General features: G+C 44.7%; 1 protein-coding gene across 1 annotated transcript in view; it reads right to left on the reverse strand.

Moving 5' to 3' along the window:
- Positions 1-18712, reverse strand: part of ADPRHL1 (ADP-ribosylhydrolase like 1) — a 21278-nt gene extending 2566 nt beyond the window's left edge. Inside the window, exons 1-5 of the mRNA XM_009638907.2 lie at positions 18499-18712; positions 14512-14676; positions 8110-8235; positions 5294-5434; positions 2071-2198 (exon numbers count right to left, since the gene is read on the reverse strand). Of these exons, the coding sequence (XP_009637202.1) occupies positions 2071-2198; positions 5294-5434; positions 8110-8235; positions 14512-14676; positions 18499-18712 (774 nt within the window). The remainder of the gene's footprint in view (positions 1-2070; positions 2199-5293; positions 5435-8109; positions 8236-14511; positions 14677-18498) is intronic.
- Positions 18713-25683: the final 6971 nt, after the last annotated feature.

Consider the following 25683-nt stretch of genomic DNA (forward strand, 5'->3'; position numbering starts at 1 on the left):
GCCCCGGAGGTAATTCACACATCCCTTCCTTGCTGTAAACTCCTGTGGTCAGTAATTACGACTGCCTCTGACTTCCTCACCCTCCAGGAGTTGACCCGCTGCTGGCTAGCACCCCCTTCCCATCCATTTTTTTTCCCTTACCGGGCCCTTTCACAGTGCTGGTTTAAGCAACTGCATCTTAAGGGGATGAGGTCCTCAGAGTCTAATTGGCCTGGATGACTTTGGTTTCGTTCCTCTCTCATTTTGTTGCTCACTGTGTCCAGCCCGGGAAAGAGAGCAGGGCAAGTGATTTGTTTGCAGAAGCAAGGCTGACCCCGAGAGCAGTGGAGTTTCTGCCTATTCACCAGGTATCTAACATGTTCCAAATGCGTACCACTGACAGATGATTTATCCTACATTGGCCCATCTTGTATTTGTACATTTGAGAAGGGGCAATTCGTCTTTTATCCCCACATTTCTAGTTATCTCTAAATTTAAGCTGTATATCTGCTTATACAGAATGCCGTCTTCACTGCTTAGCATTTCAAGGTGTAATTTCTTTTAGACAGGGACATTGCCTTTGCAATGTACTCAGGTCAACCCAAGCCATGTTTGAGGGCTTCACTTTCACATCTCCTGCAGTGGGTATGTGACTGCAGAAAGATGCGCCGCGTCGAGCAGGAACATGCACACACCTCTTAGCGAGAGTGGTGCCAGGTATTGGTGCTTTATTAGTTGCCTGTAGAAAGGCAATCGGTTGTACCTCCAGACACAAGTGGCCAGGTAATTTAGAGGGAGTGCAAAGGAAAGCACTCCTGGGAAAAAGACAGGCAGGTTGGTTACCTTCTCCTCATTTATTCTTTCCATGGCTATTAACACTCTCGGCTTATAAGCAAATCAAGTCTCTCGACTTCTGTCAGGCTGTGATCTCTGGTTGGCAGTGGAGTTCAAGGGTCAAGCAACATTTTCCTTTCTTGTGCATCAAAATAAGTAGTTCAATAAGCCAAACTAGTTGGGCTAGGATGATGAAGGCAAATTTTGTTTCTGCATGAGGAATTTACGCAGTTCTCTCTTGAAATGATCACGGGGAAATACTGTTGGGTTTAATCTCTCCTAAAGCTCTGCTAAGACTCCAGTAGAACTGGAAGGAACAAAAAACTAGTAACAAGTTCATGGCACTGAATTAATAAAATAAAGCCGGAAGGAGATCTATTCTTTATGTTTAAAGTGAGCAATTTCTTATTATCCACAATCAATCTACCTTCCATTGGCACTTTTCACTGCATAGACGAGCATCTAAAAATACACAATGTGACTTCTCAGAATAGAACTGTGCTTTAATAGTCTGGAAAAAAAGATTGATTTATGGGAAAAGGTGACAAGAACAACATACTTATTGCTTAGCTGCTAAGTGGAGAGCTTTGAGAGGTGCCAACACGTATCAGAAAGCTGTAAACACCGGGGAAGAAGACATGCTATTTCTCTTGAGTTAAGAAGATATAACCAGAAGTCATGAGGCAAAGGAAAGATCATGTACGCTATAAAATAGTACTGCATGGGACATAGTGAAACACCATCTCTCGAGACACTTAAAACGAGCCTGGGCACAGCCCGAGTTGGCAGAGAATCACTTAGGACAGCTGTCTTCTGTTCGGAGGACCATAACCAAGTCCAGCTCCTAGTATCCGGGGGGATTTCTGTGGGACTCAGGCCACAGCTCCATTAGGCTTTAATGAGAGCCCCCGGCAACACATTTGCTTTTTCCACCCTCAAATAGCCACGGCTTGTGTTTTGTACCTGCTCTGGGCATCAATACATCTGACCGTGAAGCCCGCCTCTCTGCACTGTTTCCTCCCATTGCAGCAACCCCAGAACTGGTGGCAACTGCTTTTTTACACTAACACATACCTGAGGCAAGGGTGGGAATGCTTTTTTCTTTCTTGAAATTTTAGGGAAAAAAAAAAAAACAAACCAAAACCAACTTTCTGACTGCTCTGGCACTGGAAACAGTTGAAAAATACTGGTGTGTCTATTTGAAAAAACCCCTTTCAGTTCAGAGCCTTTCTGAGTGCTTTTTGAAATTGCAGTTACCTTTTCTCTCTCCTCTGCGTCGTAGTTGTCCGGAAAGACAGGTTTATTCTGATTTTCCTCATTGATTTCTCTCTCCTCCAAATAAAACTGCCACTTGGCTTCAAAGTAAAACCAGTGCTCCTGATATTCTGCACGCAAAAGAAATTAATGATGTGGTATTTCATCTTGGCAACATTTTCGGTTCTACTTAAATACATTTTAAGGAAGGATGACAGTATTGACTGACCTGAAGAACTGGGTATTTTACAGTAATATACATTAAACAGGCGTGTGTATTAAGCATGCATTTTAATATGAAGTGGGACATCTAACTGGGAACAGAATATGTGAAAGAAGAAAATATTTTCAGCATCTTGTGCTATTTTTATGATATACTAAAATTACATTAAGATACATCAAGATGAGATTTTTAGAGAACTTTCTAAGGAACACTCCAAGGAAGAGATAAGAGTCAATGAAAAGAGAGGGAAAAAATCAATTCTATGCCAATTTTTGTATTACTTTACTATCATTAAAGAATATCTAAAAATGCCTACATAACCTAAATACAAATTTCCTCCTACCTCAGTTATTGTTCTTAATCACATAATTTCTCCAGTATTTCTGTTCTGCTTGCTCTCACAGTATTTCTGTGTGATCTTTCAGGAAAAGGCAGATACGAAAGGCCAAAATTTTCATTTGCATGTATTATAATACATATAAAATGTAGCAAAAGGGATAAATAACACACACATCTGCTGTCTGTGCCCATACAAATAAGCCTTTTTTAATAACCACAGGTTTTTCTCCTTTTTCTGTCACTTTAGGAAGAGCATCTCTAATCACGTTTAACTTTGCGCATGTAAATAAACTTACTAAATTCAGTTTATCTTCAAGCCAATGTTTCAGTTCAACCTCTTTGTAAGGGCTTAAAAAGGCACGTAAGTCACCCTGACCTGTTAAGCACATACACACACAGCCGTCCGCAGAACCGAGGCCTGAGTGAGACCCTGCCTGGGAAGCCGATGGGATAAGGAATTAGAAGTTGGTGAGATGGACCAGATGGCTAAGTAGACCAAGGCAAACTAGCAGTGCAATATGGGACTATGGGCATACAGTTTAAACTAAAATTAAGCGTTGCTGGTTTTCCCTGGCTCTGTCCTGCTTGGCTGCTCAGCTGTGAGCTGCAAGTGGCTGAGGAGCGTGCATAAAACCAAACCATTTCTCTGAAGGACGTAATCTGATCTTGCTTCTTTTCCTAAAATGCTGTACAGGTAACCATCTTTGGCAATTAAGATCTTTAAAGCGGTTCAACTCCGTGTAAGAAAATCCAAGCTGCCCTGTAGGACATGATACTTTCACAGGGTTGTCAGTTCCCCAGCCCCACACAGGGGTGAGCCTTCAACCGCGTGGCCCTACAGGGGCCTGGGAATGCCCAGCTGCCCTTTTTCTGAGTCCACGCCCCAGTTTTGCCTGATTAGAAGCCATTCATTAGAACCCTAAAAAAGGAGGCTCTTTGGAAAAAAATGGGTGAAAATGCACTCACAGCCATCAGCCCAAGGAGAACATCTGTCGGGAAAAAAAGGTCACACAAAGGAAATATTGTTGGTTGAAGTAAATGACCGACACCCACTCCATTAGCTGGTTACAAGATGGCTTTTAGAAGTACAGGTGGCCTGACAGGTCTTTTTGTGGTTTTTGTCCTATTTCTCTCATGACCATAAAACACGAAGGCCTCAAAAAGGAACGGTTTCTATGCAGCACCTCAACAAGCAAGGAAGTGTGATTATTCCGACGCACAGCCCCAGAAACAAAGGGATCAAGCAGTTGCAGGAGATTTTTGTTGCGTGGACGACCTCTAGCATGGCCAGAAATCCCACACCGCCAGCCCTCGCCAAGGCTGTGCCCCCATCCCTTGAGCCCAGCCTGAGATGACGGTCACATTCAGGTCCATGGATCTACCTGGCAAGTGTATCAGAGAGGGGTGCTGAGTCGAGCACTGTGCGACTGAACGCTGTGTTTGTTATCCACGGGGGACAACGCAACTAAAAAAGAGTTTTCTAAAACTGGAGGACTCTGGCAGGATTTCTTTGCAGTGCATCTCACCAGCCAAGAAGCTTAACTTTAATGCAGGAGACTTTTCCCGCTACCAAAATAGGACGAAGCTCAACAATACGGAGACTAGACGGAGAGCGTGCCTCAGGAGTCCAACACGCATACCTTCACGCCGAGAGGTCCTGCTGGGGTGGAGTGACAGGGACCTGCTGCGAAGCCACCCAGAGAGGAGCTCGCTCACACTAATCCTGCACCTGCTCCTCATAGGTCTTGGCTAAAAAAATCCTGGTGCGCAATGAGGCGCAGATGAAAATGTGGGGTCTTTCAGAAAGGCTCCCTGGGGCTCCTTTCTGATTTTAAAGCAGCAGTTTTCCTTCCAGGGTAAATCTTCATTTCTGAGTGCTCCTGTGTAAAGACTTCAATTGAATTCAATCTTTCTCAACAGCCATCCCTTGAGATGAACAGTAAAAACTCTTTCCTCGATGTTTTAATGTAATGATACTCGTCTGCCCATGGCAGGTCTCACCATTACAAATGCATCACTCCCTGGCAAGAGGGGACTAAAATGCCTTTGCCCTGAAGATCACATACATTACTAAAGTAGCAATATCAAGTTCAGTAGTTGCATTACGCTCAGTTCTTTTAAAACAAGGATACAACAGGTTGTGCCTTAAATATTTGTTCAGAAAAGCAACAAGTCAAGTCTGAATTTGGCATGAAAAACTAACTCTTGGTCAGGAGGCATCTTCAGTTGAACTTTTCCTTGCAAAATGAGGAATGTCAGTGGGTTTTCTTACGGAAAATATTGCTAATTGTGCTAATTGATGGAAGGGAGCTGAATAATTCATATCTCAGCAGTCAGTTTGCCTAATAACCTGCTAAATATTATTTCCTGCCTCCCCCCTGCCCAGCAGTCTTTGAAGACTTTCTAAAAATAAAACTGTGCAGTAGAGCATTGTCATTGCTATTTCTCTTTGCATTTTTGCCACCAATATACCAGGCAACTAATGGATGGTAGAAGGTGGCACCACCTGCGAAGAGCTTACAGACTGAGCAGAGAAAGCAGGAGGACAGCCTGTGGAGACAGGAGAGGGGGGAAGCACCAAAATGGAGAGACTGGGGAGTCTTTGCTGTCTTTCTAGCTGAACATTGTTTTAAGAAAACAACTCTCTTGATTCAGACACACTACCTGCCATGTGGCGAATGGTCTTCTTGCAGTATTCTTCAGCCATCGGCACAACCTTCATCATCTCTCTTCCCCACTGTGCGAGGGGTTTCCCTTGTATTGCATATGCCACAAAGAGAGCTGTGCATAGGGACCCTAGAAAGCCTGGAATTCATAGATAACAATGGTTACCAACGTGGTCTGTGGTCTTACCATCCTTGTCGTGTCCTCTGTAAAATCACTAGTGGAATGCCTCGTGGACGTTGGGTAGATAAACGAATGCACGTAACCTATCTCCGCCTGTTTGCAGGCTGGCTCGTGGCACATTGAGATTCTTGCTAATGTGTGGTGCCCATTGGTTTACAACTTATTTTACACAGAAGGGAGCTTCTGTTCGCAGTGGTATAACATGACGGAAGTTGAGGTGGGGGTCAAAAATAAACATCAGCCACTAATGTGATACTGAAAATCTTCTAATTGAAGTTACATGACATAAGTGACTTGCGCAAAGTGATTTGATTACAAGCTACATCACCTTGCTTAGACAGTCGTCCAGCTCAAGGGCTGTGGTTGTTAGATCTGACATTATTTCTGGCTCATTTTACCCTAAGGAGTCAAGTCCATGTCTTACTTGGACAATTGCTTCTTTCCTCTAAGGAGGAAAGGGGAGGACTTGTCCCCTTAGAGGAAAGAAGCAATTGTCCAAGTAGGACATGCTGTCTGCCTGCCTAGCTAGGTCTTCCACTTTGGATATGAATATACTCAAGATGAACTTTCGTTAACGGGCACTCAACACTTCCATGACATCAGAAACAGAGGGGCTTGTTTCTCATATTTGCTCGTGCTCTTGGCGTTCTGTCAAATGCAACAAAACCAACCCAGTCCAACATGCAACTGAAGGTTAAGAAAACAACTCAGTCATTTGAATAAGCCCCAGGTGTGCAAAGTATCAATGTGTGTGCTTCTCTCTGTGCGTGGGTCCAAAAGCATCCACTCATGCATAGAGGTAGGCATGAACTTTGTGTGTTTTGCTGAAGGGAAAACCAAATTATTTTAGGAGGTTACAAGTCCAGATGAGATGATTATGCATTCTCTCTGCCGTAAGTCCTGTAATACTGGGTCAGGCCAAAGGCATGCCTAATCCAGGATCCAATTAGATGCTTTCCGAAAGAATTAAAAAACAGATAGAGCCATCTCAAAGGACCTCACTCAGATAAACAGCATCTAACCCAGCTGCCATAAAGATCCTTGAGTGTCTCAGTTCAGCGTGAGGGTGGCAGTGGAGGGTTTAGAGGGTGAAGCAAAGGGCTAGCAGGGGGCAGCAGGACAAGGCAGTGCAGAGGGTGGCAGAGGCTGGAGTGTGCCCAGAACGTTTTTGGGGGGCTGGCAGTCTCTTCATGCCCTCTCCCCAGGTAGTCCTCTCCCCTTGCTGCTATTGTCCTGCTCCCCCTACCCCCAGCAGCCCTCACATAGCCTGCTGCCCCTCACCGGGGAAGAGAGCAAGCCCCAGCTAGGGCTTCTGGCTCTGCAAATAATGCCAGTACAGAGGGAGCCTAACTGGTTTGGCCTCTCCACTCCCCAGAGCTCCTACGCTAGCTTAGGGACAACTTTAATTACACAACTCAATTGCTTTTAACAGCGACAGCCCTTCTCACCCGCTTGCCCGATCCCTTTTGCACCCGGGCGTATCTGTGGACTTTGCAGCTGCCTGTAGCAGCAAGGTCTGTGGCTTAACTGTGCATGACACGGGGAAGTATTTCCTTTGCCTGTTTGTTTTGGTCCTGCCTGCCATGTCAGTTGGGTTTTCTCAGTCTTTGAGTTATGAGAATCACAGATGACATTTCTCTGGCACCTTTTAGGATGGCAGTGAGGTCCATGGTGGCCCTTCCACCCCTCTCCTCCCCGCCTCCCCATGTCCCTCTTGTCTCTTTTCCCAGCTGAAAACTCCTTCTGGATATAATTTCTCCTCATATGGAAGGTGTTTGACAACTTGGATGCTCCTTGCTGCCATTTTCTGGTCCTTTCTGAGGTGGGAGACCCAGACTGCACGCAGTCTTACTTCTGCTAATGCACCATGGACTTTCTATATTGGCTTAATGATATTTTCTGCTTTGCTTTGAATCCTTTTCCTCTCATTTTATGCCATCCTGATGGCTTTTCTGACTGCTTCAGAGCACTGAGCGTGTTGAACATGTCACCATTCACTATGGTTTTATTTACTGCTGTTTAAAGAAGACAAAATTAATACATGTTTATGTAGCATAAAATTATTGGAATGACAGACCTGAATATTCAAAACAACATTAAACCTACTTATTTATGTTTTGCTTAGAGAATGTTTCAGATTGTGCCCTATGATATGTGGAGTTAGATTTTTTTGGCTTTCTACCGTTATCTGCAGTGATTGGATATGACAAAACCTGTCGAGAGAAAAATGTTGTTATCCCCTGAACCATAAATTTGCATGATAACAGTGAGTCATCTAGATGTACATAAATCCTAAAATTTGATCAGGGCAAGTGACATGAATATGCTTTGGACAGGACAGGCTGTGTTTAGTTATTGGGATTTTAGGAGGGAAAACGCCTACGCCTGAGGTTGCTGTCTGCATAACAAATATATAAACATCATATATATATGATATATATATGCAAATATATAAGCCTATACAAGTAATATAGACATGTGTATATTCTCCAAGCAAAATTCAAACTGAGGCCTTGGAGTCTGCAAAGCAGAAGCAGTTTCAGCGGGTGAATTCACAGGAGCCACGTTAGTCCCTGCCGAACCGAAAAGCATCCTTAGGGACTTGAGCGCGCCCATACGTCAGCGGACATTACCTGTGGGGTGGTTATGAGTCATTCGTCCACATTCAATGCTCACTTCAATAAGGGACTCCAGCCTCTCCGGCTTCCAGTATCTCATCCCTAAGCACATGGCTTTTGTGGATGCTCCAAACCCAGAACCTAAAGTAAAAACACAGTGCCAAGCGTTTAGAAGGAAACTAATGATACACAAACATGTTGATAAACCTGAAACAAGCACGTTTTGTTAAGTCAGCTCACATGTGGGAACTCCTTGGGGAACGGGAAATTAGCATGCAAAGCGAGCTACAAGTTTTGGAAGTTTCTTGCGAGAAGTTTTGCTGCTCCACAGTCATTCTGGTTTGAAAGGTATACTCCAATACTCTCAAGCGCTACGAAGAGCACAGTGGGTTCGGAAAGCAGTGTGCTCCCTTGTTCACCGTACTTGGTGGATTCAAACTCTCATGCCATCTTTACTCATTCTTGGCCGACACCTCCATTTTGCTTGCTCCAGGTGTCGGCACTAGAAACACAAGTTTGAGAAACAGATGCACTTTTACTACACCCATATTTTAGCAGCCTTCATGCTGAAAGGGCACAATTAAAACACTTTATATGAGCATCACAGCTGATCTTACAATTTCAATGCATGTTTCATCCCAGAGAGCCCCACAGGTAGTTCACAAAATAGTTTCTGCTACCTGCAAAAATAACGTCTCCAAAAAGAAACTAAAGGCCACGGAGCCATGTTAGGCAACGTCAGAACTGAGGTTTCCCATGCGACCCGAAGTCGGTGCTTGTGTGCACACTCATTATGGTACAGCCTGAGCTTCCTGAGCTTGGTCTTGGGAATTTCTGCCTCGTGCAGCACGGAGTTAATTTATTTAATAGCTAATTCAGTATTTCTCTTAATCCTCAGCACCGAGTGCATGATCAAGTTCAACTTTTAAACACTTCGTTGAATGGAGAGTTACATTTACTAATGAGTTGCTCCGCAGTACTTGTCACAGTAATATCAGGATGCCACAGAAGTTTTTATGAGCTTATCTTCACAAGGCACCAGCGAGGTGATTATCTCCTCTTTGCAGCTGGTGAGCCAATGCCCAAAACCCATTAACTCATTGCAGGCACCTGCCCTGAGATGGATAGTGTTGGATTTTTCAAAGTACTTGGCATTTTTCAGCCCTGTCTTTGCTCAATCACACTTCCCAGTGACCTTGGGTATAATTGAGAGCAGTCAGCATTTCTCTACTTGGTCCCTGGACGATAAGGGGAGTACTTATGCCAACTAATTTTAGTATCTGTGGAACCTGCAATAGGAGCACAGTCCTCCTGCCTTTCCCAGACAGGCAGCATGGAGAAAAGCCGTATCTCCATTAGCTGGTACGATGGCGTAGCGGGAGCAATTCATGGGCCAGAGTGAATTGACGCAGCAGATGCCAAGGAGCCAGAGTCGGGGCTTTTGGTCACCTACCTGTAGAGGACCCCTCAGCTGCTCCCCTGGGCTGTGCCCGCTGTGGCTGTAGAGCACCAGGAGCTCTCCTGGAGCACTGCTTGCTGTTTAGTGTCATCCCAAGCGACTTCAGCTCAGGTGTCCTAGGATCATGAGTGTGGTCAAAGTGTGGTAGGGGGGATGGCGGGAAGATTTGCTTCATAAGTGCTTGCCTGAGCCAGAGGGTAACACTAACAAGGCACCCATTGGCATCTGCAGGTGCAGTACAGACCAACCTGAATTTCAATCTCTCTCGAAGAGCTCTTCTTCTTCCCGGAGAGCAGCTAGCCTCAGTGATAACCCTGGTTAGATGATCTAATTAGTTAGCTGAAGACATTTCTTCCCTTCCTCCCCCGAGTCCAGTGTGCAAATTTTGCATGCAATAACTCTTTCAGTGGGTTTAACCACCAAGGGCAGTCTAAAAAAAGCCAAACATCTGATAAATGTGACATGAAAGGCTTTGCAAAATACCCTTTTATTCCTTGCAAGCTCAGGGCTGGCTTCCTCCTTGCTAGCCTTCTTAATATTAGTGAAAGAGACCTTCTCCAGGACACCTTTGGCCACTGCTCCTCATGGAAAGGACAGACACTTGTCCTGAAAATGGTGTGTTTGCTCCTGTACCTCATATATGCTGCAGCGGTAGTGCCTGGTTATTAAGGAGCCAGGAGCAGATAAAACTGTCTGTCTATCCCACAAATCATATAGAAACCAGAAGGAAGATTCAGGAAAAAATCCAGTCTTCCAGAGCACCAGTCAGCTTAACTGGGAGAACATATCTTCTGCTTGCAAGACCAAACTCTTCATTAAACCATCTGCTGCTCTATGGCAGAGTCGTCTTCACTATGCAGTCCTGGTTCCTCCAAAGGACACAATCCATTCTGGTTATCCAAGAGGGAAGGGTGCTGTGCTGCACAGAGCTGCTAACTAAATAACATCTTTTGGTACAGCCAAAGTGGAGGATGCGCTACAGTAATCTGACTGCTGGTCTGAAGGTGCTTGTCTTTGCAACTTCACTGGGTTCCCCCGGTCTAGGAAGTGATATTAAAACCTGGAGAATTAAATGAGCAAATTTGGTAACAAAAAATTCCACTGCATGGAGTACCATTAAGCCTAGACAGGGCTTCATTCAGGTGATTAGCAGCTGTTAGCTCCCATGTCTCAGTGTCTTCCATTTGAATCAATGAAGTAAAGGACAGCGAGACTACTCCAAGAAAGGAGTGAGACACGTGCGTGAGAACACAGATTGAAGGTTGACCTGACTTATCACGGCTGACAGTGGCCAATGGAGAGGATACTTAAGAAAGAGTAAAAAAAAAGTACAGTGACGCTACCCCTTTGTGCTAATGAAGCTGCTGACAAGCGTCCCCCTGATCCAGGAGGCAGCTGGCTATGCGCCTTTCTGCTTAATAACCCTTGAAGGGTTTTCCTTAGGTGAATTTGCCCAGCTATTTTTCTGAACCCACATGAACTGTAGCATCTGCAAATCAGCATGGGAAAATAGTCATGCAGCTTCATTAGGTGTTGTGTGAAGAAGTCCTCCTTTTTGCTTGCTTTGAACTCGTGACCTGCCCATTTCATCTGAAGTCCCTAGTTCCTGTGCTGGAGGAGACAGCAAGTTTTCTCTGTCCCTATTCATGTTCTCCGAGCTATCTATGACTTTACAGCTCTCTATCGTACGGTCTCAGACATCACAGCCTGTGGAAGCAGTTTTTTACTAATCCAACCATCCTTCCTCATACCCTTTCTAGATCTCTTACATCCTTTTGGGGGGAGGCACCAGATTATATACAGTAATCGAGAAACAGCAGCTATGACGTTATGCATTGGTGCAAACATGTTTTGTGTTTTGTTCTCTGTCGCCTTCCCCGTCATTTCTAATAGTCTATTTGCTTTCTGGCTCTTACTGAGCACTGAAGCAACATTCTTTTGAACTATTACAGCTCCACCATTCCTTCCCTGAATGGTAACTGAATCAGCAATTGCAACTATGTATATAAAATTAGGAGTCTGTTTCCCCACCACCACCACCACCACCTCCCTGCATATGACACTTAATTTATGTCCATTGCATCTGGTTCTGCTACCGTGCCACACAGTTATTCATCACTGTGAGCATCTGCCACAACTCTGCACCATGTTATCTTGGACTTTGCTGACCCACGATGCACTTGCATTTCCAGACAGTTTGCAGACTTGTTGAACAACAGAGGTCCAATGCAGGTACCTCCCTCTCCATGGAGAAGACAGACTGCAACTTCCTGCTCTTCATTTCCTGTCTTTTAATCAGTTGTTCATCCTCAGGAGAACTTTTCTGTCACCCTGTAGCAACTTAGTGCCTCATCACTTAGTGCCTTTGGTGAGGGACCTTGTTCAGAGTCTTTTGGAAATCCTAAGAGACCATCTTCACAGTGTCTCCTCTCTCCTCCTGTTTCTTGGCTAGTTCATGAGCTTTCTAATAGAATTCTGAGGTGTGCCTTCTTGTCACAAAAGCTGTGTTGACACTTTCTTATTACATAATTTTCATCCATGCACTACATTGTCTCTTTTAGTATGCAATACCTTAATGTGCTTTTCTTCGCTCTACATCTGAAGAATAACAAACACCAGTTTAAAGGCTGTGAAGCCCTGAAGAGGATGTGTCTGTTGTGACTACTGACCATTCTGCATGAGAACTTAGAGCCTGGCCCCTTTATCACCTGTCCGTCTCTGGCATATCCTTCTCTTCATTTTTGCTGCCCAACTTTCTACATTTACCACACACTTTTCCCTCATGCTCCTCTACCAATGTCACCAGCAAAAAGGCACTGGTCTCCAGTGCTACTAGGAAGCCCAGGAGCTGCTCCAGTAGCTGCAGGTAAAGATCTACTTGGATGCTGCAGCCTCAGCCTGAAATACAACGCAGTACAGGTAGAACCAAACTGCCATTTGACCGGCCTTTCGCAGTGGCTCCGAAGGCACATCTCCAGCTCAAGGGGTACCGCCTTACTCAGATTTTGGTTTCAGCTCTCAAACATCAGCGGTTCTCTTCTGAACAATCTGAATTTTTACTATGTCTCAAAACAGCAGACCCATCTGCATCAAAACTTTAAACAAAAGCTGACAGACAAAGAGAGGCAAACACTCAATGGTGAAAATTTTAGCCTCAAGTGAAGGTGTTAGACAGCCTTGGGCAGGTTTTCTGGAGGTCACAGGAATTTCACCAGCCTTTAACATAATCTGGGCGCCTCTGCAGTGAGTGTGGCAACGAGCATGGCGTGAGGTGGCAAAGAGACACGCAGGGCAGTTTTGACTTCAAAACTCAGTGCTCTGACTGCAGCCATGAGAATTTGAGCAGAGGAGCATCATACAAGCAATGCAAAATTACCTAAGCTAGGATTTGACTGGTTCATGAAGGCTGGCACATGAATTCTTGCCAGAAGTGAGATAAGATCGAATGACCACAGGAAAACAGCAATTTGGTTCCAGCTCATCTAAGATATCATCTGACTGCTAGGCATTCAATGTTCGTGGAATGTTTTTGCCTCAAGAAGAAATTTGTGAAAATTCAGTTAAAAAATTAGTTATGTCCATAGCAGTGCCAGGTCCCACAGTAGGCTGAACATTTCCACCTCAGGTCACTGTTTCTTTTGCTCTCACGCTGAAGAAAAGGCTTATTGAGATGTTCAGGGTGATATTAGTCAGATCAGATGGAGAAGGTGGGCTTTAACTGCCAGGTCTCAAGGCAGGAATTCATTTTAGATTCTTTGAGCCCAGAGTATCCCAAAAGCAGATCATGAAAAGCTGGAGAGGAGAAAGGCTGAAAGAGCAGATGTAGCTCCAACACAGGGAGCACGGCCAGGGAACAGCTGTGCTACACTGCTGGAGGTGTTGAGAGCTCCTCAGGGCCAGCAGCAGCTCCCACAATTATTTTGACCTCCCTGTCCGTCAGAAAACATATGGCAAGTGCCAAAGGGGCACTTACTCAGATCTGCCTGGCTAATAGCGGGGTGGGCAGAATACACAGGGAAAGGATCCTTTTCCCTCCCAGCAGCTGTTGTGAGGAGCAGAAGCCGAGCGAGGGATGCTTTTTTTGTCAGACAAAACTGACTGCAGAGACCCAGAAATAGCCATGGCGTTGTGCCACCGGGTCTCTGCCATGGTATTGCATCAATACACAGTGGTGTTGACTGGTGCCGATACGTACTGCAGTGACCGAGCATCACACCAACACAGCACAACGCCTGTGTGAGCTGCCATCCCCTTGGCTGTCCAGGTCTACCCCCTCCAATGATGTGGTGCCTCTACAGTCTTTCCAGATTAATTGCACTGAATGGATATTGGTATGAGTATACGCGTATGTGTGTGCACATAGCTGCATGCATGCTCTTTAACGTGAAGCGGCAATTCAATTCATCACGAAATTAAATTACCATACAGAGAAAGAAAGAGAGGGTCATGGGTAGGGAAACGGGGCTAGGGATATTAGGGATTATCAGCAAGACAGTCATAGCTGTTAGCAGGGCATCCACCTCGAGAAAAGTCTCTGCATGCCCTCCAGTGAACACATTGGTGCATAGAGCATTTCACAGGCTCGGCTTTTTGTTTCAGATCTGCCAACACCGAAAAGATCCAGGGCTACAAACATTTAAATGAAAAAACACAGAAAATATTTCTTAAAATAACCATTAAAGTCAAGGACAAAGATCCGGACCTAGAGGCACAGAGCCAAGGACAAAGTCTCTTTAAATAGATGTTAAAGAGGGAAGGGTTCATTTACGAGAGGACATAGTGCCCTACAGAAGGAATTCCTGGCAGATCTCTTACTATCCTCAGGCAAACATGGAAACGTTTCAGGGGTGGTAGCCTTTGATGTCGGGGGGAAAAAAGAAACAATTTCCATATAGCCACAAACGCTGAAAGCAGGCATTATTCAAGCCAGGATCTATAAATGGAGAGTGGTACCGTACCCTTTTCATTGAATGGTGTGTGCCAGGCGAGAAGGTAGTTGTCTGGTTTCAATTCCCTGCAGCCTTCGATGGTGGCGGGGTCTGGCCGCCTCCCCGAGAGCTTGTCGATAGCATCAACGTAGCGTTTTACCAGCTCCCTGTACAGGTCTTCTAAACACCAGTAATCTGCTCAGGGGAGGGAAGAGAAGGTTGCTACGTGAAGGCAGAAAGAAGGGCAAGACAGCACTGAAAAAAGCCCAGGCAAGCTCACTGTGCATTTAAGAAATGTTCCTATTTCCACTTCCAATACACCCAGTCATGTTTCTGGTGCCACTGTCAACACATTTTTACACGCCGTGAGAGCGGGCTGCAGGGCAAACAGCCTTGTCTCTCTGTTCTCATCTTTTCCCGCTTTCCTTTCCACTTCTCATTCCTTCAGTCAGAAAGATGAAGGCATTCTGTTCATCCACAGTAGCTTTATTTAGGATCCATGGTGTAAGGTGAGTGTATTGTCGTTGCGGGGACTGGGTGTGCGCGTGAAGCCAGCTGTGCCTGGCTCAGCCCCCGCTGTTCACATCATTTGCACACACGAATTCAGTTTGAAAATGAAAGCCTATTTTTTGTTTTAAATTACCACTGACTTATTTTAAAGAGGTAGGTATGATTAAACACAAAAGCAAATTAGTGACCTTATTTTTTTTAACCTGTATTTTATATTTATTTTGTCTAAAATATGTAGGTCTTTCATGCAGGGATCCCTGTCTGATGCCAGTATAGTAACCAGAACAGCTCTTATAAAAAATTATTATAAAGATCAGTACGAATAGTAAATCCCTGCAGTCTGTAGTATTTCCAGCAGATAAACGGCTTTCTGGAATAAGTTCACTAGCAATATCTGTTTACTGATCATTTTTACGAAGGCCTACTGTCTTGCCTAGGGAGGAACGCTTCTCTTGGCCGCTGCTGTGTGGCGTTGGGCTTGAAGAGCCCTGCCCTCGGCTCTTGCCAAGGAAAAGCTTCCACCAGCATCTATTACACTTGCGTAATCAGTGGGAACTGAGGAGGCTGTTGGGATTTGTCCATTTATATCTTTTCTATGTACTTCAAGAAACTCCATTTAACACTTGGTTTGACTCACAGATCGAATGACACAGCAGGGGAAGTTCTAAAAATACCTTCATTTTGTCAAAGATTGGTGATTTCTTGATTTAAGAGAAAGTTTGGAGTCCTGTAAGCCAGAGTCACTTGAAAGTACCAGTTAGGCAGACAGGCGAACAAGGAAGATGCAGGGTAAAACTGAGATTCCCCTCCTTTCACATTAAAAAAGTACCCTATCCATTACGCTGGTCACCCCGCATACAATCCTAGAGGAACAAGATACTTTCAAGATGCCGACGCTTTCCAGATATAGGAATCAGGTGTCAGTTTATCCGGATGGGAGCCAGGAGCAGGATTTACCACCTGGCAGCTTCTGTGGAAGCCTTGTCCCCAGAGCCAGAGTCCCTGTGGTCCAGCAGCTCCATGCTGCCCTGAGCCCACCACGGTTCCCACACCTGAAACCAGGCTGCTGCCTCAGCCCTCAAGTCAATAGGACAGCTTCTTTCCTTAGACATGAACCCTTATTTTTTTTAAACCCTTTTTCAAGTCAGAGAGGAAAAGGCTGTACTCATTGCAGGGGCAGCTCCCCTGCTTTTGCTGATGCTGTTTGCTTCCCTCCCTTATGGGACAGGTTCCTACTGGAAGTAGACGTTTTGTTTATCCCCCTGATTGTGGGATCAAACTTTCAGTCCGTGCACATAGTGGATTTGGGGAGTGCCAGCTCAGTCTGCAGCAGTGCCCGCAGCCCCCTCTGCTTTTGACCATGGCCCGCCTGAGATTTCGTCCACGCAGCCGGCAAACTGTTGGCCAAAATCACCTCCTTGGGTGAGAGTTGCCTTCATCAGCAGTGCAAACCTCCACCTCACGCTTGGCTGCTGCTGCAGCCTTGGGCTGGGAGCTCCCCTGGGGGCAGAGCCCCAGCGACGGGACTTCATGGCGAGCCTAAGCCCTGGGCACGTCCAACCCTGCCTGCAAGCATCCTGCAGGTACCTGGAGGTCCGCACCCAGGGGATGCTGCCTGTGGCTGGGGGGCAGCCGGCCAGGTGAAGGGGATGGGTGGGGAGTGGGGCAGTGAGGAACAGGAATATTCTTATTGCTTATCCCCCTCTTTTTTTCTTTTTTGGGGGGGGGATGGTGATGTTCCAGTCACCCAATATATTCTTTAAAACCTCAGTCTATGCAGCAGCGAGGGCTCCCCGCTGCATGAGAAAGGCAGGTTTCGGGGGCCAGTGGCAGCTGACTTCAGCCTCATGGACCCATGTTCACCTTTAGCTTCACTCTGTTGACTTGGGCGATTTGCATGAGGGCTGGGCCATGACCAAGCCCAGCGGCTTTTTTGTGTTCCCCTTGCCAGGAGGAGACACTGCTGTGGGCAGGAATGGCTCTGTTTCCCTTGCGGGAAGCAAAGAGAAGGACTCGCTTTCCCCTGCTCACCAACGTTGCTGTAAAATGAAGATTTCTTACTAAAATTCCCCACAGCAGCTTGTTGCTTTCTCACCAGCCCATAAAAGCACCTTTTTAAAAAGCTTGTCTGATCAGGCCAAAGAAATGAGAGTGCAGGATAAAACACAGCTGATGGGAATTATAGCTGAAACTTTTTTTCTTTAGAGTCACAGTGCTCCTGCTATATTTAAGAAATAAGATTTATTATTTTACTGTTAGTTGAATTGGCTTGATTACCCAGAAGTTATGGTTTTTAGAGAGTTCAATAAGCAAGAAACATACAGTATGTATTTAATCATAGCCTATATTCAGAAATATGTTAGTCATCTGTTTTCTTTATAGGCTGACATCTTGCCCTTATCTTTAGTGTATTAGCTACCCCTTAAACCATTGGTTAGCTAATAGCCAAGCATGAAGTGCCCAACACACTCTTCAACTGATCCCTATGTACTAAATTTAGAGCAGATTGGAAGCAGGCAGATAAAGCGGTGAAACAGAAGCACAAGGGAAATTTCATTGACGTGAAGGATACTGAGCTACACCGTGAGCTTCTGCTACTGTTTTTTTATCCAGTGTTACGCGTGCTGAGAAAAATCAGGAATATTTTTACAGAGATTAAAAAATTTGATTCATTCTGAAGAGGCAAAATATTCCTGAATGGTCTTTGTCTTCTGGCGTACTTTTGATGATGATCTTGACAGTCTCAGAAAGCTCTAGTTCAGTGGGTAAAGTGTCGATATAAATATCATCACATCTTACAAAAGACTATTCCTAACTTAAGAAAAACCAAATTTTCTCCCTCAAACTCTTGTGATTTTAGAAGACATGTGTTAATCACTTCCCCTATTCTCATAGACTTTGTTACAAACACAGTACATTAGAATATTTTTTGGACTAAAGGCATGGAGCTCTCCTTAGAAAGCAAATTGTTCCATTTCTGGCCTTGCAGGTGCAACCCCTTTTGCCCGAGGGGTAGCAAAGAGGAGGCAGCGCTAGTGATTTTAGCCTGAAAGAGGTATTAAGGTGATGCTACTCCAGCCTGGAGTTCTGGACACAAACATGTTAAAAATGCACTTAGAAGAGCTCTTATCTTTTACAGAAGAATTTCTAGTGGCTATATTATTCCCTGACGTATTCCAGCATACAGATAATCTACTGGGGAATTATTTTTGTTATGCTGGACATGTGGTATTTTAGTCTTTAAGCCATAACCGACTGTATAAGCCTAGGGAAAACATAGGGAGAGCCCCTCGACCCTCAAGAAATCAAAACTCCCCAGTCCGTGTGATGGTCGCAAGATTATGCTCACGGAGGAGACGAGCTAAATGAACGTTATCATTCACATAAGAAGCGTTTCTGACACGCTTTCTCATGACTTCCCCGGCACTCGGGCTTATTCTAAGAAATGCAGCAGCTCGACGGTTTTGTTCCTTTCCAGACTGCGTTCGCTAGTCCCGCCGTACCTACCTGTGATGACAGCCTCTGCTGTAGCCATGTGCATGAGCGTGTTGTCACTTACTGGCCACTTGTCGGGAGAGAGCACCAGGTTCTCCAGCCCTCCAATTTCCTTCAGCTCCTGCTGGATTTTTGCACCCAGGGCATTGTTTTCTCGGGAGAAATTGCGGTAACCGAGAGCATCCCCTACCCCAGCCAGCACAAGCGCAGCCTTAAATTTATCCATCCCCGAGACACTTTCCGCTTTCCTTTCGTCCCGGACAGCTGCCGAATCTTGATCTTCCTTTGTTCCTTTGCCTTCAGCTCAGCTGCCCCGACACTTTATATCAGCCATTGTGTCACACCGAGAGCGCTCTCTATAAGGCAAGGACCTCCTTTTCTGGCTCTGCAGATGCCAGCTCTTGTCCGGGACCTGACAGAGAGGAAATATTTCATAACCTAGGGATTTTGCAGGGGCTTCCTTCCATGAAACTGCAAGAGCGGACTGGCAAAGCGAAGCGCAAAAGCCTCGTTTCTGCAGCCCAGCCTAAAGCCAGGAAATCCTTAGCCCTACCCAGCCTAAGTAACTCTACACCCAGAAAAACAGATGCCTCCACAGGGGTGTTTATTTATTTAATAACTTGTAAATTAATATATTTTCCTGCCCTTTTCTGATATGCTGGAGTCAACCTCCCTTTCAGGGACCGGTCAGAAGGAAAGCCTGCGATAAAAGGAGTTTCCAAACTCTGTGAACACTGGAATGAGGGGTTAAGCAGTAAGAAATCTAGTCAAACGCAGGCAACCTCTCCCATTCCTAATTATGCCCTATGGCAATATTTTGTCAACAGCTTTCTTGCTCTGTTCCACCTATTACAAGAATGTTTTGCTCAGTGTTTATCCAGTGAGCAGAACATCTTCAATCCTGCGCCTCTTATTCCCTGGCAAAGACTGACTTTTTCCTAAGGCCAAGCTCAGGTGCAGCCCACATTGGAACTCTGGAAGGAAACTATTTTGAAAGATGCTTTTAAATGGCATCCTGTGAATCTAAGAAAGTTCACATATGAAGAAGTCTCATTTAATAAGAACAGAGCTTTATTAATACCATCATTTCAAACTTGAGACTTGTGCAATTATGTGCTTCATTCTGTCACTGCAGTTTTTTCTGTGCTTCTGCCATGCAGTGCAAGAAGAGGCTTTGCAGCTTTTTAAACACATTTTGCCCACAAACACATCTTCATGTTGGCTCAACATCTTCCTTCAAGGGGTCTGCTGAGACTGACTCAGATCGTGGTTCTGAGTCACCATGCTGTCCTAAGGACTCAGAAATTACTACTCCTTGACAGATAGAAATGCAAATGTAAATATAAACTTAGGTAGATAAATAGAAAGATTTGATTGGCTTGACTGTAATTTTGATAAAGGATACCTGGGGAAATGTTTTTGATTTCCTTTGATCTTTTTCAGAAGGCAATACTGATTGTTACTTGGATGGAAAAGGCCAGCAGTGTAAAGGATCATAAAATAGAATCATAGAATCGTTTAGGTTGGAAAAGACCTTTAAGATCATCAAATCCAACCGTTAACCTAACCCTGCCATCCCACCACTAAACCATGGCCCTAAGCACCTCGTCTGCTTGGCTTTTAAATACCTCCAGGGATGGGGACTCGACCACTTCCCTGGGCAGCCCGTTCCAGTGCTTGACAACCCTTTCGGTGAAGAAATTTTTCCTGATGTCCAATCTAAACCTGCCCTGGCACAACTTGAGGCCATTTCCCCTCACCCTATTGCCCATTACCTGGGATGCATCCTCCTATCACCCAAAGTGATAAGCAGTTGATCACAGGTCGAGTTACTGACATGTGTAGAGTTATCACTGTATTTAAGAGGAAACCTTAATGCAGTTTCAGAACACAGATAAGCATCGCCATCCCTATTCTACACTATAAGAAATAAGGTACCAAAGTGGTGAAAGTAGCCTCTGTTAGTACGCTCTTGTTTTAAAGATCAGGGTTCGGGCAACAGAAGTGCTGAGTATTGAGAGGAGGACACTGAGAGCGTGTCTTCATTGCTAGGAAGGAACAACTCTGAACTGAAAAAGCACAAAAAAAAAGGGCAATTATGCCTTGGGATACCAAGGGGACTATGTAGGGAGCAAAGGAGATGCAGGGCCAAGTGTTCCACAGTGGGGCTATGGCCAGGCTGCTCTAGAGACAGCTTGCCACAAGCAGTGAGGATGCCAGCCCCCCCTACCCCGCATGGCTATGGGAACAGGCATTGCATCCCACAGCCCGGGCATTTAAGCGACATGGAAGTAATCTCAGAGTCACCTCTGCACTTTCAGAATTACTTCGGGTTCTGCGTCTCTGAAAGTGAACACTCAAAATGGAAAACTAAGGCCAAAGCAGCTTACAAAACCCACACCAGACAGAAGCACTGATGTTGATGTCTGCGTTACAGGTCCGTGCACCCTTCTGCGGCACCCGCCCCTTCTCTATTTCCCACAGAGCATTACGATTTGGAAGCACGTGGGAATTTGCACTTGCAAAGCAAGGAGAGGAGAAATCACCTGCTGGGGCACTGCGGAGGGCTAGGAAGGGCCTCATCCAGATGGTAGGTTCCTTCCTGAAAATGGGCAAAGCTATTCTTAGTTTTCCATTTATCTCTTCCTTCTGAATGTGGCTGGCAGTTGCACTGCCCTTTTGCCTTCCGTGGACTTCAGCCTGTTGCATGCACACTTGGCTGCTCATAACACAGCCCAAATTAGGAATAAAATCTTTGGCTTTAGAAAAAAAGGCTATAATGAAAACCCAGAGAAAATTTCAGAGTTGTTCCGTTTTTCAACTCTGCAAAACAGAACATGCAACAAAGAATTTAGCTTTTGTTTAATTTGTTAATTGCACGTGATCTCCTTTTCATGCGGTACGTTCAGCCACTATGAGCTTTCTGGTAGGTTGGGCACACTGATATCTACCTCTACTCCCCCCAAAAGAGACAATTATTTGTAAAATAGCATACTTGCAGATCTTAAACACGGCCAAAATACAATAGCTCCATTAAGATGGGTAAGTATTCACGTATCATACATATTCACAATAAGAAAAAAAAAACCCAACAACCAAGTAGAGCTGGCAAAAAATGTTTGGTGAATGTTAAATTGGATAAAAATGCAGCTTTTGGTGTCCTCTCATTAGTGTACGTATGGCTGCTTTCAGGTGGGGAGAATCCAGAAAAGAAGGAATGGGAAGACAGGACAGAGAAAAGACGACTTTGTGTTGGTGGCAAGACACTGCTGTTTCAGCTCAGCTGCACCTGAAACCCTAGGTGAGCACACGACAGCACGCCTCCAGCAAGCGCGGCTCCACCCCCCGCCTCCAGCGGAGGGGATGCGAATCAGCCATCTCCCCGGCCCAGGAGAGGGCTCTTGGGCTATGCGGGCACCGTTGTCTTTCACGAATAAATGAAACGGTGAATGGAGGATGGGCTGAGACCGCTCCGCCACCGCAAGCCCTTCAGCGTTTTCAGTTAAAAGACGACGGCTACGCCCCAAGTACTTCATCCATGAGCTCACCCAGGAGCGAGCGATGCTGCTGCCATTCGAAGACACTCAGCAGAGAAATGCTCCTGGTGCCAAGTTCACCCATCCAAAGGATACGGAGCCATAGCCTGGAAAAGTAGGGTTGATACCGACTGGGTGTCAGACTCCTGTCAGAGCTGCGTCTTTGTCGCTACTGAGGTGAAGGGTTTCACTTTGGCAACAGGATCATTCCTTTAGGAATGATGCTAATTACAGAACACATTCCTTGAGATGCAGGAAAAAATAGGCTGGTTTTACCCGATTATTTAATAGTGGGGATGAATCATTTTCATACTGCTTTACACCACTGCCTTAAAGGAAAAATATGCTTTTGACACCACAGCGTGGACTTGGACTAGATGATCCTTGAGGTCCCTTCCAACCTAGGATTCTATGACTTCTCTCTCCTTTACCCTCTTGACAGAAAGCCTATAGGGTTCATGACAGGAAGCCTATAGGGTTTGCCTAACAACAAAGAGTGTATTTCACTGCTTGCAAAAGAGGCACAAGAAAAAAACACACGTGAATTTGTCAAGTGTATGCACCAACAAGAGGAAGCCCCCCAATAATTATACTCAGTCAAAGTTTGAATGTCCTTAAGCTTCCCCAGGCCTTTCTCATTAAGAGGTGAACATTGTACCCACTTGTCCCAAAATACGGAAACTTCTGCTTGTGGTTGTAGCAGTAGCTGCAGTTGCAGACCCCTCTGTCAGCAGTTTATAGACAAAAAAGCCCATTTTAGAGGTGTGCCATCCTTACCTAATTCTACCCAGCACACTGTATGCAATTCAAAGGTCAGAAAACACGTTCTGTTGAATATTTTTTTTAAAAAAAGTTCTCATGGCTGTAAAACATTACACTTCTTCCCTTTAGGAAGGGTTGTCCCTTTGCGCGTGCCAGATGCTGGTTGGCATCACCCGAGGGAAGCTACTGGTGCTGATGCTTGAAAGGAAAGGAGCTTGCTGTGGCTCGAGTACCAGCATCAGCAGTTTCGCTGTTACAGGAGGAGGAAGACAGACTCCTGTGATACCAAAGCAGCCAGCGGTTGGTGAAACCACTGGGGAGGGGTGCTGGCTGTGAGAGTACAGAGGACAACTTGCTCATTTTGTTTTAAACTTTCAGAGGAGAATTAAGGACAGTTGCACTCATACCTCTGAGGGTCTCTGCAAAGACGACTGAGCATGCTGCCTCTCCTGCAGAGCTCAGAGCCTAGGACCGAGCAAGACTTTCCCTGCAATTACACCTCTCGTTGCCAGTACAAGTGAACGACACAAACTGCAGGGAGCTTGGTCGCAGGTACATGTAGCGGATGCAGCGCTGCAGCTAAACACAGTGAGCTTCTCAAAAGCTTAAAGGTGGCACAGATGAGCAAACCAGACATTTATTATAACTGCTCAGCAATTAATGATCCTTGCCCTCTTCTGACTGGTGGAATAGTAATGCAAGAATCTAATAAATTAATCAGAAAACAAAAAATCCCACCGGCCTTTGCAAGGCTTCCAAAGCAGAAAGCTGACAAAAACCATACAGACATCTCACATGACGGACTTCAGTCCTTTATGTTGACAGTCCATTTATTCCTTTTTCCATTGCCACAACATTTACACACGTACAGCTTACTCAGCAGCAAATCTCTCAGGTGCATTGAATGAGCAGATGCCTGCAGGTTTGCTCTTCTTGGCATGACATACATGATAAATTACATTTAAATTTAGAATTGGCAAGCACAAATCCTATGGCTCAGTTTCAAACACTCTAGGATGTAAAACCAAACAACTTGGCACCAAGTTTTAAAAATACATACAGCATCTCTAGGAACTATTACTGTATGCACTGAACAACTTGAAGACATCCGTACCATTTACCATTATAAATTGATCAGCCTAGGTGTTACCCCTGGACCAGCTCACCTAAAAATCGAGACAAGAGCGCCCTGTAAAGTGGAGCTTTGGACAGCAGCAAATTATAAAAATATATAAGGAACCCATAATTTGAAAGCAGTTTATCTGCATTTATTTTTATGATTGTTCAAGTGTGAAGGTGTTACTCCACGTTATTATACATGGGAACGTAAAATGTTTATGTGGTTTCAAATGGGTAGAAGAGTAGGAAGAACAAAAGAAAAAGTGTGCTATGCCGAATAAGCTGGCTGATAGGGAGCAACTCCTGTCTTGCAAATATTTGGCCTGGTCTTCCTCTGTTGGAATGTGTCTTCCATGAAGGATCCTCAGAGGAACAAGGCTTAAGAGTAAGTGAGTAAGTGTGTACACACAGAAACTGAATACTGTGCTAAGAACCTTCCTTCTTCCTCAGATTAACAAGGCAAAACCCTCAACCCACATGCATTTTTTTATGCTCTATTTATTCTAAAAGGTAAAAGGTTCATCAGTTTGCTTTGAGGGAGTTCTCAGCAGGAGCAAGCGTTTCACAAGCTCTAGCGCCATGAAACTATTCAGTTACATCACGTACCAATAGATTAAACTACTTCTGGTCGGTCATAGTATAGCTACATATTTTAAGTGGCAATTGCGTGAATAACAAGCATTCCACTGCTTTTGGCTGGATAAATGCACTTGATGTTTATGAGATCCAAAGCCTACAGGACAGGTATAGAAATGGCTTGTTTTGGGAGGGAAGAGTAGCTAAATCAAATGCATTAGAAAGAGTTTGATACTGTTTTACATCTCCGTTGACTTCTGTGGAACACCTAGGCTTATGTACACAAATGCCCTACTAAAAAGATGTAGCCAGAAAGTAATAATCTGTCTTAATATTACTCCCTGAAAGAGAGAGGCAGCTGGCGACTGAGGCACTGACATCTAGTGGCTGCCATGCAAGATATATCACGTAGACGTAGCGCTTCAGGTAAAAAGACCACTAATGTAAGTAAGTCACTCATAAGGCATTCGTAACTTGCCTGCTATTTTCTTAACAGAAAATTTGCTATTTTTTTCAAATCTGTCCTAGCCCTGCTTTTTAAACATCACGCACAACTGAAATTCCCTCAAGCGGAAGAATGAAGGTAATTTTTTTCTGGATGCAGCACGTACGTTTGCTCTTGTAGGCTGCATTGATGTAGATGAAAGCTGACTGCTTATATGAAACTCTAAATATTAGAGTTAAAGAGAATATTGTAAGCTTTTATACCCTCACAACTAAGAAACAAAGTAGTATGCTGTCATGCAATACTTAAATGCTCTGATGCGATCCAAATACCTATAAATTATAGACGTTAATGCACTTCTTTCACCAAAATTTTTGCATCCGTTCAGCTCTAATTAAAGAAAATATATTTATCGTAGCTGTACATACTCCTCAGCAACTCTTTGTTTTAACAAACTTTTACAGTGGCTATGACAAACTCATTTTTGATGAGGTAGCATTTAAAAGAGCCCTGGGTGAAGACATGTTGACTAGTTTCTGGTAACATTTCTTTGTGCTTAGGCAGTGGAAGACACTGTTGAGAAAGAGGAGACTGACCTCTGTACACTTCACAGTTGACAGCTTGTGAAAGGGGAGAAACAAATGACTTAACAAATTCAGATTTGGTGAAAATTTGTCCAATTCCACTAGCCTTGAGATCAATTACACTGCATTAATTTACTCTTTTTTCCCCCCCTTAAATAAATGTTACTGAATGCAC

The sequence above is a fragment of the Egretta garzetta genome, unplaced genomic scaffold (assembly GCF_000687185.1).
Source record: "Egretta garzetta isolate BGI_Z169 unplaced genomic scaffold, ASM68718v1 scaffold5, whole genome shotgun sequence".
Taxonomy (NCBI): Eukaryota; Metazoa; Chordata; class Aves; order Pelecaniformes; family Ardeidae; genus Egretta; species Egretta garzetta.